This window comes from Argiope bruennichi, chromosome 6 (genome assembly GCF_947563725.1).
Source record: "Argiope bruennichi chromosome 6, qqArgBrue1.1, whole genome shotgun sequence".
Lineage (NCBI taxonomy): Eukaryota > Metazoa > Arthropoda > Arachnida > Araneae > Araneidae > Argiope > Argiope bruennichi.
This window is the reverse complement of record NC_079156.1, coordinates 106,794,672-106,808,468: the sequence shown is the minus strand read 5'-3', so window position 1 is coordinate 106,808,468 and position 13,797 is coordinate 106,794,672. Positions and strand designations below refer to the sequence as shown.

Here is a 13,797-nt window from a genome sequence, read left to right as displayed (position 1 = left end):
AAATAGTTCATAATAAAAATAATATTTCATTACATTTAATTCTTGAAATGAACTTAGGAAAAATTATCTTTTTAGATTTTTATAAATGCCAGCTTATTATTATGATTCCTTTCAAATTATTCGCTTGCATTTTGTGTACTTATGCTATTATAAGTGTCGATGGTAAAAGACCAGATGCCCTTGTTATTGACTTTGTCCCTGCATCAAGTACGCTTCACATTTACTGTCAATGATAATTCAAGCTGGAAGAGCATGGAAAATTGCAAGTGGCCATCTCAGCAATGCATGACGTCATGATAGGTTCTATCATGACTACAGATTTAATTATTTCATCATGACTACAGATTTAGTTCCATCATGATAAATTCTATCATGACTACAGATTTAATTATTTCATCATGATTACAGATTTAGTTCCATCATGATCAATTCTATCATGACTACAGATTTAGTTCCATCATGATAAATTCTATCATGACTACAGATTTAGTTCCATCATGATTACAGATTTAGTTCCATCATGATAAATTCTATCATGACTACAGATTTAGTTCCATCATGATCAATTCTATCATTACTACAGATTTAATTTCATCATGACTACAGATTTAGTTCCATCATGATCAATTCTATCATGACTACAGATATAGCTCCATAGAATGAAGCAACACATATGGAATATGGTTTTATTGTATACAATAACAATTACTGGCATTCAAATATATGCTGCATTTTTAATGTGTTGGGATTATATTCAGGAGTATTTAATTGGGTATAAAGATCCATGACGGAGTTCCAGCTTGTGCTGCCAACTTGTGCTACTTCTGAAATAGTGTCCTTAGTTGGAAGTTCTGTTTATCATAATATCACAAATGATCTTGCTTAATCGCGCAGTACAGAAAAATGGTTTCTACAAAGCGAATCTATGGCAAATTTTTCTTTTCAACCAAAAGTTTTTTCTCAAAAAAAAAAAAAAAAAAAAAACAGCTGCAATCGTATTACAAGGCTCACCTCATAATAACTACTCAGCACAGATATCCAACAAGACAAGGAAAGGAAAGAAAGCCCCGACTTGGAAGCCGGCGCCTTCAGAACTTTCCGCTTGTCTGACCCTAGACATCATTAGGTGCAGGGGCACGCAAGGGGGAGTCCTGTACCCACTTCTGCCCCACCCCCCTTGCACGGCGGAGGGAGGAAAGGGAGCCCTACCCACCCTAGAATGCCTCACGGTATGCTACAACACTGCCCGAAATTAGCTCTCTCGCCAGAACTGAAAGTGTCCCAGTACGTTTTCATTTCTAGGAATTGGTGTATTTTTTTGGTGTTGTTGTTGGGAGGATATTTTTTTCCAGCACGGCACTTGTGCTTCATCCCTCCCCTCCCCTTCCTTCTTTCTTTGCGAAGCTTCAAACTTTGTCTTCTTTTCGAGTACATATGTGTGTGTGACTCGGTTCCTGTTTTGTTTTTTTCCCCTTACTTTTCTTCTTTGTGTGTGTGGTTGGCAATTTGGAACCGATTTGAGCCGTAGAGTGATGGAGTTTTGAAATAGGAACTAAGTAACAAGTTTGATTGTTTATTGTTGTGGAAGGTTGTTGGGGGTGGTCCGATACAGAGAGGCGACGATGGAAAACACATTTGATCAAACTGATAAAAGACAAATTAAGAATGAACTTAAAGAGATCACATGAAAATAAAGAGGAATTAAGTTTCAAGATAGCAATAACTATTCACTCTGACTTTTAAAATAAGAACAGCACTTTTTTACAATAATTTTTAAGTTACAATAAAAATAATGTTCATTGCTTATCTTTTAAATAATATAGATTAATCTAAGTGCTTACGCATTAATTTTAAATTCTGGTCATATAAATTAAAAGCTTAATACTACATCGTAAGATATATTTTAATAAGTGTTAAAGGTCAAAACAAATAAATAGATAAATTTTTCTCTTAACTTGATCTATGCTTCCACTTTAATTTTATATTCTGTTCATGTAAATTAAAAGTTTAATACCATATCAAAAGACATATTTAATATGTGTTAAAGATCAAAATAAATAAATAAATAAAATTACAAGGAAAGAAACTTTTCCTCTTAACTTTGATCTGTGTTTACGCCTTATTTATTAGTCCTACACTTAATTCCAATACATTTCTAAAAATTACCCATATTTGAACAGCATTTAGTTTTAAATAATAGCAATAGATGCTCTATATAAAATCAGTTTATTTAAAATGAAATGAATTTTCATAAAAATTTATAAATATAGTATTTTGTCAAACAGCTGTGATCTAATCTCTCACTGCATTCAACGTAATTGTCACTGATTGAATATAGACGAAATTAGAATAATTCATGTATCACTTTCGTCTAAAAGAATGAAATAGACATTTTTGAATGTATTTTTTCCCGTTAATTATGAACTAAATGCTGTATTTAAAGCCTAATGGCTAAAAAAAAAAAATAATTAAATGAGCTTTGAGAGTACTTTGATCACTTACCGAAATAAATTGTACAAAAAAAAAAAACACGAAAGTTTAAACCTTTGCCCCAAACATCATAGTATGATAATGTTTTATACTTGATTAATCTATCTTTAGATATATAGCAGTGACTTAGAAAAAAAAAGTATATAAATTCAACGTAACACATGTTTAGAAATGTAGTAATTAAAATACTAAAAGTATACTTTAAAATATTTCTTTTTCTCTACTTTAAATAATTTTTCGTTAACATTTAAATAGATTTTTAATTGATAATTTTGAAAAAATTTCTTTAGTTAGCCCTTACAATCCAAGAAACAATTACAAATATATATTAACTTCAAATCTAGCGTCAGCTATGGAGCACGTGTTTTGAACGATTTTTTCTACCAACATTATATCAAAAATATGTAACAAAATTATATTAAAAATAACAAAATATTGAAATTCTCTTTATATTAACTCCATGTAAAAACCCCAAAATAAAGAATAGCCATTGTCGATTAAGTACTCTGAACATAGACAAATACATCTGAAAATACCGCTTATTTTCACATATATAGTTTAGAACGCATCACAAAGTTTGAATTCCATACATATTTTCAGAAAGAGTATATTTAAAGAAGAACAAAGATTTATGTTACTGTAATGATGAAAGAATTGTAAAAGTGCATAAGAAATACATTGGGTTTTTTTTTTTTTTTTTCTACAGGAGAAAAAAAAAGTTTTGAAAAACAAGCGATTTCTTCAAATTTCATTTCAGTTATTCAGTCCAGAAACGGCGTAAGATAATTAAAATCTTGAATAGTAATCTTCCAACATCAACAGACAGTCGAAGAAATATTTGAAAAGTAATAATTAAACCAAAATATTAAAAAATTATGCAAATATCGATTGAAATTGAGAATTCTACAAATAAATAGAATTAGTAAATTAAATATGCCTTGAAAGTAAAATTCATAGTTATAAACAATCTGTACGCTACAGTAATGGAATGAAGTATATGGAACGTTTAAATGCAGGTTTCGTGAGAATTAAGTTTCTTAATTAAAAATTATTTATTTAATTATCTATTTTAATGAAGATATAACAATTTAAATTGTTTTATCTATTTAAATCTTAAATAACACTCCCAACGTTTGATTAAATTTCGTTCCATTCTTCCAAATTTATTTATTATTTATGACAAAATCAGCTTTCGGCGGCATTTTAAAAAATCGTTTGGTGCAAGTAAAAATGATAATTTTTGATAGTAATTCACTTATTATTTGAAATCAAAATTCAAATAATAAGTGAATTCAATACGCCATAATATTTCCATAAAAAGTTTGTTGCATTAAAAATATGAATAATATTTTCATTTAATAGACTCATTTCTTCAAAATATGAATATATTTTTTACAAACACGAATTTATTAAAAAGTGGTATTCTGTTGAATTAGAATCAGTTCCGTTAAAATACAGGCATGAAAATATATTTAACCCGAGTAAAGCCAAATGAATCAGTTGTTACTCAAATGTAAACAAATACCGCAATTACTAGTTGTTTACTTACAATCTTTAAAAGCAGCGGGTTCGAACTGTAAAATTTCTTTTATTTACTACAGAACATAAAGAGCGATTAATATTTAGATAAGTTCTTAAAAAGTTTTTTTTTTTTCCCCTAATGGCTACGAAATATAAAAACTAAGAGGTTAAATGACAATAGTCACTGAAAAGATAGTCTCAGAATCATATATATATATATATATATATATGATAGTATTTTACTTTTTCATTTACCAACTGAAACAAGAATGGCAAAAATAGATCAGAAAAATATTTTTAAAAAGTTGTTATTCCGTTTAAGTTTGGATTTATTTTAATTTTACGAATCCCATTTCAATCGTCTATTTTTGTTTTCATCCATTTTTTTTTTCTTTTGTAATCAAAGCATATCTTGCCATACCAAAATAAAATTTTTAAAAAGGACAGAAAGAATCGAATAACAAAGTTCTTATATCCTTCAATTTTCATTCCCCCTACTCCAATAATAAAGAAGGAAAACGGAGGAAAATTAGAAGGATAGCCGGCGAGAATTAGAGACTGGAGAATATATTAAACGTCCTGGGTCCGAAATTAAAGTTTAACCTGTGGCGCCCACTAGTGGAGTTCGCAATCGTTTGCGTTTTTATTTTTATTATTTTATTCTTTCCACATGAAAGACGTCGGTATTGCAACTAATTACAAAGCACGGAGATCAAGGCTTGCCGCCTAGCATGTTCCCTACGCGCTTCACTATACTTTTTCTTTTCTTTTTTACTACTATTATTGCACTTTCTTTTTTTCGTTCTGCGCTTATTACTATCGTTTCTTACCTTTTTTTTTTATTGTTATTATTCACTATTTTTCTCAAGAGTTGATCGGGCGAAAACCTGTTCCACGTAAGGTTGTTTTTTCCCATTTGTGAGCGTATGATCTACCCTGCAGTGTTAGATGAACTTTTTTTTCTCCTTTTTTCTCCCCCCCCTCCCGCTTTTCCCCTTCTCTCTCTCTCTGCCTGCAACATTATTTTATGAAGCATTGATTTATTTCTAGTTTTTAAATATGCAATATCAAAGGAAATTTCAAACATTCGCTTAAAACTGAAAGAAAAGATAAATATGATTTAAAATAAGCTGTCAAATATGTGCAGTCGTAATGCAGTAATGCATATTCTTTTAATCTCACTGTGTTCGCATCTTAAGGAATTTCATTATACTCACATTGATGTCAGCATTCATAAAAATGCAAATGGCTATTGCTATGGAATATCATCCTACTTTTGAAGATTCAAAATGCTTTAAAATTAACAAAATAATAAAATTTACGCTTTTCAATCGCTGACACATTTTTATTTAAAAGGTTGGGATTTTTGTACAAAAATTTACAATAAAGCAAGAACATGATTAAAATTGAATAACAATAAAAAAAAAACGAAAGAAAGAATCCAATGAAATATTCTGCAGACTATATTGGCTTTCTTTTTGTTAAAATAAACATCCTTTTCGATAAAAGAAATTCTTCACTAATTATTTTTAAAAAATGCATTTTTTTCTTTTAAAAAATTATCTGATATCGATTATTGTAAAATAAATCGATAAGTTTACAATAATCGATATCAGAGTAAAATAACAAAATCTGTTAGTAACAAGACAAACAGAACTCATATAAATGTATCTCTTATAAGAGGAAAATGCATAAGGCGATATATTCGCAAACAAAAGTGTGTTAGTACGGGGGGAAAAAAAACCTCAGAAAATAAATTTATATACATAGTTTTGAAGTAAAAAATTAATTAAGATCAAAATAAAATTAGTGAGCGATTCCGGCATTATTGATATGATGTAATAAAATATAATCAAACGTTCCATTATGTCTTATATATAACACTGATTCAAAAAATAAGCTTAAGCAACGTGATTTCATAACAGTAAATAAATAACGATCATGTCATCTCAATTCAGATTTCTTGAGTTCAAATCCTGTTGAGGAACATACATAACGTCGACCTTTCGCGAAACAACAGAAGAACCGAATTCCCCGAGTCTATATTTATAGCTCTTCTTTTAAAAAGCTTTTCGTCCTTGGCGACATTTTTCTTTTTTTAACTGTTCAGCATATCTCCTTTTTTATAATATTCCAACCGCTTTAAAAGTGAGAAATTAAATCCTTCCAAATTCTTGAAAATGGTCTAAAAAATGTCAGAGAGTGGAACATCGTTTCCTGTTTCGGCGACGAATAAAGATCATCGTAAATAAGTAGTTGCTTCAAAGTATACGTATGCTTGGATGCATCGATGGTTTTATGACTCATCAAGGTTCCGACCTTTTTTTCGCTCTCCCCCTCCCCTCTTTCTCCCCTTTCCCCTTTTCTATAATGCAACAGGTAACGATCGGTTTCGAAATAATACAGAACTGTGAAATTCAAAGTATCAGTTACCAAAGGGTAAACGATAAAAAATTTACTAACGACAATGTAGACGCTAGAGTGATTAATAAGTTTTAACGAATTCGCACATTTTTTTTTTCGTAAACCAAAAATTTTTATTAAATATGACATAATAACAAAAGTGACATTTATCACACTATTGTCAAGTTATTGCACAGGAGTTATTTTAAGAATATTTTAATTTTGTTTGCTCTATAAACTTTAAGATCGTATTACAATAAAATTAATTTTTAAGCACTAAACAAAATTTTTTAAATGTCTCAGTAAAATTTAAAAAAAAAACACGGAAAAAATGTATAAAGATGTCAAACAATTAAGTTAAATTACGTGTTTTCACAGAATTTTATAATTTAATAATGATACATAAATTAAAACTGCGCAAATTGCAAGAAAATTGACTGAAAAGATGGCAAAATAGCTAACACTAATTTGACAAAAACGTGTGCTAATCATTACACTAATCTGACGAGAATACATAAATAAATAAACAAACAAAAAACAAAAAGTCTTTAAATGATTTTCCAGAATTGTTATGATAATAAGAATACATTTTATTATAACAATACGGAGAAAATCGAATATCATTCAACAATAATATGTTAATTTTAAAAATTATGAAAAATAAGGAATAATTTACAAAATAATGCTTTAAAAAATACATTAAAACGTAATACAAAACTTGAAACAGACTTCGTTAACAAAAAAGTTGTTTAATTATCTTGAAATAAAAGTTTTCTTTTCTTTTTAATATTCTTGCTTAAAGCAATTTGTTCGTGCTCAAACACAATTAATAATGCGTGTCAAAGTGTTGCTCATCATATTTACTTAGTTTAATTATAAATATGGAACGAAAAATTATTTTATTTACGAAGCTGTGCAAATGAAAGAACACATAATTACGTGTTCGGCGCTACGAACTTCTTTATTCCCACTTTTTTTTTTTTTTGGAACGAATCCAAAAAAAGTTGGGTTTTCTTTTTCAGTTATCTTCGGCTTTCGTTTGTCGTCTGCAGTGCAAATTCTATGAAAGGGTCGAGGCCGGCTTTCCTAATCCTCGATTCATGTCAGTTGCACAATGTATTTGTTCTAATGTAAACATTTTATTAAAATAATAACAACAAACATTTTATTCACATTTTTTTAGTTGGAGTTAGGAGCAAATATTCTTTTTCAAAATTAAAATACAGCTCTCTTTTTAATAATGAATTTAAGTACTTATGAGTTACCTTACAACACTAAACTTTTTTATCAATTAGTTTAATGGATAAAATTAATTAATTATTATATTCACCTTTAATTTTTAATTGTAAGTTTTTATGCTGAACTTCTGTACTTAAATTTAGTACTTTCCAACACATTGCACCTATTTATGAAATTTCCGAATTCACGATTACATTCCTAAAATAAGAATACTGTGTGTCCTCCCTAATCAAAGAAAATATATAAAACAAACAGGAAAAAAAATGCTGATTAATCATAAACCACAAAATTAATCAATTAATAGCGTAATTCTAGTAAAATTTTTAAATGGAATGCTTAGTATTTATCCATATTTTTTTTATTTATTTTTAATTATTAAAATGTATGAATCCGTCAGAATGATTTATTCTAATTTATTTCAACTGTTGGGACCATTTTAAAAAAACCAATGTTCTTTATTTCATATGCAGTATAAGTTGCCAATAAATGTTTTATAAACATAAAACCTTTTACTATAAGAATAATAAAAATTATGAAAACAAAATTAACGGATTCAACCCATTCTTTAACTGTATTACAAATAAGCAATTTTAATAATTAAAATTCATATGATAAGAATTTGTCGAAATTTACTACATGTGTATTATTTTGGAGAAATAAACAAAGTGGTTAACAGATAAATGCCGACTAATTGTAATTAAAAAATACATACACATGAAAAAAAAATTTTAATTTTATAAACTGCCACTTCAATGAAGGTATTTTTTGTACTTACATTATTTTTTTACCTAAGAATTTATGGCCAAATGTCACTGTTAATTTTCAAGGCCAAGATTTTTTTATTTATTTATTTAATAATGGAACGGAAGGGAGAAACACAAATGTACGAGAGACAAATTTTATAATTCAAAGAAATAATAATATATTAAAAAATCATCGCTACATATGTTCCTTTTTTCTAATATTTTAAAAACTCTTTAAAAAAACTGGTTATATCATCGGCTTACAGTCAGACACTATGTATAAATATTATTTTAGATACATACACGTAACTAACAGCTTATTGTATTGTTAATACAGCAAAACAATTATCTGAATTTTAACAATGGGGATAGATGTGAGAGTTATAAAACAAAAATACACAAACAAACAAAATCTTCTTAAGTACAGACATCAAAACAATGTGTAAAATTGATACGTTCAAATAGTCATTTTTAATATAGTAAATAAATATAAAAATGTAAACATCAATAAATAAATAAAATTTTTAAATGCTTTCTTTTTATTCCATCAATTCTTTAATGTTTGATTATCCGTATTGGACTTGGTTTCAATTTAACCGGATAATTTGAATTCTGTAACCAGATTCTAAATATAAAAGTGGAGTGAAATTGTTTGAAATTAACAGACTAACGAACTTCTTTTCCTGTTGACAGTAAGCCGACAATATAAAACAACTGCATATAGAAAAAATAAAACACTTTAAAATTTACTTTTAATTTCGGAAAAAAGGATAATGCTCAAAATTATCAATAGGAATGAACGGTCTCATCCTTAACAATTCCATAAAAATTATTATTATCATTATTATTATGAGAAATCTGTCGAACGAGTTGGCACGAAATAAGCAGTTAAACCTTATTCTAATATTTACTTCCTTATTTTACAGCAAAGTAAGTTCTTGTAAAGTAAACTTGTGTAGGAAAAAAAAAAAAAAAAAAGAAAAGAAATGTTTATGGTTAAAAAACACGGACAATCTATTTATTATCTTCCGATTATTTCTAAGGATTTTCTGGTGGTTATAGAATATTTAAAAAACTATGGAAAGATCATTCCTAATTAATGGAATGGAATGTACTTCCCTCCCCTCCACACACACATAAATTTGAATGCCTGCTTAGAAATGTTTCATGCTAAAAAAGTTCACCCCCTGCCAGAATTTTACTCATTAACTTATTAGCATCACACGAAAACTGTATTTATATTCAAAAAGAAAACGAATAAAAAAATACGTTCATTACGTTCCACTCCTGGCAGTAAATAATAACAGCACAGCATCAAAAACTTCCTTATAAGCCTATAGCGAAAAAACGCATAAAAAAAAACACTGCCCACTAAAGCACAGCAACTGAATTCATTCAACTTGAAAAACCGCTTCAGGAAAAAAAAAGAGAAACGAAAAAAGAATAAATAAATAACGAGAGGAAAAAAAAGCAGGAAAAAAAAAAAAGAAAGATAACGCCGGTTTATCATCCATTCACGTTCCCTTTGATGTGCACCGGCTTGGTTCGGGCGATAACCATGAAAGATTTCTGCGCTCTTTGTGAAAATGCCGACCGACACTGGACGATTATTATTGTTCATTCAGACGAATTCGACTCAGATATCACTCAAGATGGCGTCTGTTCAGATCACATGCGCTTTTTTGTTTTTATGCTCCTTCACTGAATAATTCGAATACGTATAGCGGAATGTTAAGTTGTAAAATACTAATGCTCTGTTTCATTTTTACAAAACCACACGAAAAAAGGAAAAATAACAAAAATTCAACATAAGAATTGAAGTTAATGGAACTCAGAGATCAAAATATTCATTCATTTTAGACAATCAATCTTGCCGAAATAAAAAAATTATTATACCATTTTACATAACAAGTCTAATATTTATATCAAAAGTTTTGAAAAAAAATTGTACTAGTAAAAATAATTAGAAAAGTCTTCTAATCGAGAAGAATCGAACACCAAAAGATTAAATTTTAATTTAATCTTTTGGTGTTAAAAAGAACAACAAATTGAACTGAATCTTTTGGTATTAAAAAAAAAAAAGAACAAATTGAATGAAATCTTTTGGTGTTAAAAAGTACAACAAATTGTTTAATGCGAGAAGTGCAATTAATTCTTTCCGAAATAAAATATATCTTGATTCCAATATACATAACTTAATATCTTTTAAATCCTTATATTTTATGTAGATTTTTTTTAAAAAGTCTCATTACGGAATGCGACGATTCGTTGATAGTTTTTAGACAAAAACTAATCACTTTAAAAATAGTTCATACTAATTTTTATATTCGTTTTATTACTATGAAAATATTTACAAATGATGGTTTTCAATCGGTGGAATATAGTAAAAATTTTGATCTGCTTTTCAAATCAATGTAGGAATACAAACAAAAACAGCTTTCAAGTTACTTTCAGGTTGTTGCTATGGCAACGATTCTCTATTGCATGCATGAAAAGCAGTTTTGTTTACATAAAAGTATAAGTTCAAACAAAAATGAAAATATTTTTGACAGTAAAAACATAAATTAACACTCTAACGATAACACAATTGCGCTGAGAAAGTTAATTTAAAACTGATTTTTAAAAAAATCATTAATGATTAAGGCGAATTTTTAAATATATATATATATAGAACGTATTTTCCAACTTTTTATTTAGAATGTGGTTACATACCTTTTCATTTTCTTCATCAATTAATTTTGAACATTGAAAAAACTTTTTCAGTTTGTTCAAAATATTCTTCCTATGTTCTTTCATTTCAATCCAAATCTACAAATTTGATTAAGAAAATTATCAAAATGGGTGCATGCAAAAAAATTTCGGCAACAACATTTTAAATTCGAACAACATAATTCTGTTGACAAATGAAGAACACAAGACACCATAAATTCCACCATTGATGGGTCGATCACAACACGACTAGAAGACAATCAATAATCCCAAGAAGTGCTTGGATATAAATTCATCCAAGGAACGTTCCTTGTTATTGTTACCGAAATCGAAACTAAAGAAAACAAAGGACTTACCAGTGGACATTCGGACATGGTACGTCCCGCTTTAGCCAAGGCAGACGGTAACTTCAGAGTAAATTTAGGTATTTTGCCCAGAATGCTCGACATTTTGTAACCCAAGCCTCCCCCACATGACGTGGAAAGGCGATGTCGGTCCCACCAGGCCGTATTTTGTTCGAAAGGAACCGTCCGTCACTGAACAACAGGACTCACTTCTGCGGATGCATAAAAACAAAAGGCGGAAGATGTTTTGTGTCAGTTATCCAAAAGAGCTTGAAGTGTTGGTCGCCGTCTGACTTCGATATACACGCTCCGTGCGCTGGGCGGTGAATGAATGGGATTGAGTTTTTCAAGAACAGCTCGTTTACGGAGATGGTAACTCTCCAGGTTTTCGACCAGGGTTGCCGTGTTTTGGCGATGAACGTTTCCTCGCCAAATGGAGTGGCGCGTTTTTTGAGTAGAAAAGATTTGGAAAAAAAAAAAAAAAATAGTAATAATTATTCTTTTCACTATTCTTTTTTTTTTTTATGTTTCAGAAGTTTTGCGGAAATTGCTATAAAATTATTTCAAGGTATTTTAATTTTTAAATTTAGTGTTTATTGTAGAAAAAAATATATGCAGCATCATTAGTTTTTTTGGTATTTTATTTTTTTCAGATTTCATAATTTTTTATTTTGTTTTTATTTTCTTTCCTTATAAATAAGCTAAGTCTAATAGAAATGTCCGTCTTCGGCCACGGTTTCAGAAATTTACTCCAAATTTTTTGAAGGATATGCCACCGATTCCGTAGAAATGTTTTTAAATATAGTTCTCAGTACATCTTGAAAATATGTACTTGCAATTGTTGAATGAAATTTTTAGGGATTCGGGGGTTTAAGATATCATGACATTTTATGAGAACTTCCTATAAAATCTAATTACTCATTGTTATTTCGTTAAAAAAATTTCCATGTGAATTAATTATCAATTATTAAAACTGGATTTTAATTTCAGTTACAAAAAATATTTTAACTATGATATAAGGTAGCAAAATATGAGTTTTTAAAAAGATTAGATGATCTTCATTTATTTCTTTCATATGGATCTCATTCGTCTTATTTAACCTAATAATTTTTAAAGGATTATATTATTTATATTATTAAATAATTTACGATATTATTTAAATATTTATTATTGATAATAATTAATGATATTATTTAAATAATTTAGTAAAGTAAATAAATCCTCTTATTTTCAAAGTGACTCACAAGAAAAAATTTTAAAAATTCAATATTCTCTTATTGCAAGTATGTTTGAACTTTATTTTGCATTAGTATTATTTTAAATTTTTATCCCCGTTTGTAAAATTTCTTCACTGCATGCGTGAGTAGTTTTGTTACATTTATTTAAATTAAAATCTTGCTTGAAACTATATCAAAACTATTTAAAGACGAAATTCTGAAATAGAATCAGAAGTAAATACAGCACCGGAGACGATATCCTTTCCCGACATGTCTTAACTTCCACACCATGCCAACAGAAGGCTCGAGTAAAAGTAAGCCCTAATGCAAAATTAGTTTGCGGAGCCTTAAAACAAATTTCGTAAAATAAAATAATATTCTGCAGCATTTTACTGCTCTTTTGTTTTGTCTAAACCGATTCGGAGTTGTAAAGATTTAAGGTACATGCAAAAATACCAAGCAATTGAATCATTTTCGTGGAATGATGAATCGGAAAACATCCTTCATAAATTAAACAATAAAGTTTATTGCTTGTAATAGACTATTTGATATAGATTTACTAGAATAAATTTCATGCTATTTTTTTCATTTTTTGGAGTAGGGTTATAGCAAAGAATTTATTATATCATAAGAATTTAGTTTTTTAGCTGATCCAATACATAAACTGTCTACAAAAATAAATCGTTCTTGACTAATGCTGTATTTAAAGTATTTATTTATTTATTATTATTCAAGTATTTACTTATTATTATTTAATCTCGTGGAAGATTTTCTGCAGATGCTACTACAGTTAATAAAGCCATTAAAATTTTTAAGAACAATAACAAAATTCGAATACAGTTCAAATCAAATATTTATTTATTTATTATTTATTTTTTTATTTTTGAGAGATTTGCCTTCAGACAATTTGTGAATATTATCCGAATTAAGTATTTAAAAAGTGACGTTTTATGTTTATGATAAATTTTGGATATTTTCTTGAAAAAAAAAATGATGTACGACTAGATTCTAATACGACTAGAATTTTGTTGTCAGAGCTAGCTATCTGTAAGCATAGTAATGCTCAAAGTGCGTGACTTTATCCCGAAATGGTGGAGATGAAATATTCTGAGATTACGTGATAATATTCAA

At 28.4% G+C, this 13,797-nt stretch overlaps 1 protein-coding gene across 2 annotated transcripts in view; it reads right to left on the bottom strand.

Moving 5' to 3' along the window:
• LOC129972768 (protein naked cuticle homolog 1-like) overlaps nucleotides 1-11,800 on the bottom strand; it is a 41,209-nt gene extending 29,409 nt beyond the window's left edge. Inside the window, exons 1-2 of one of the 2 annotated variants that reach the window (XM_056087018.1) lie at nucleotides 11,462-11,800; nucleotides 11,109-11,204 (exon numbers count right to left, since the gene is read on the bottom strand). In XM_056087018.1, coding sequence (XP_055942993.1) covers nucleotides 11,109-11,204; nucleotides 11,462-11,554 — 189 coding nt within the window. In that variant the 5' untranslated portion in view covers nucleotides 11,555-11,800. The remainder of the gene's footprint in view (nucleotides 1-11,108; nucleotides 11,205-11,461) is intronic. The other variant, XM_056087019.1, reaches the window with a different exon arrangement.
• Nucleotides 11,801-13,797: the final 1,997 nt, after the last annotated feature.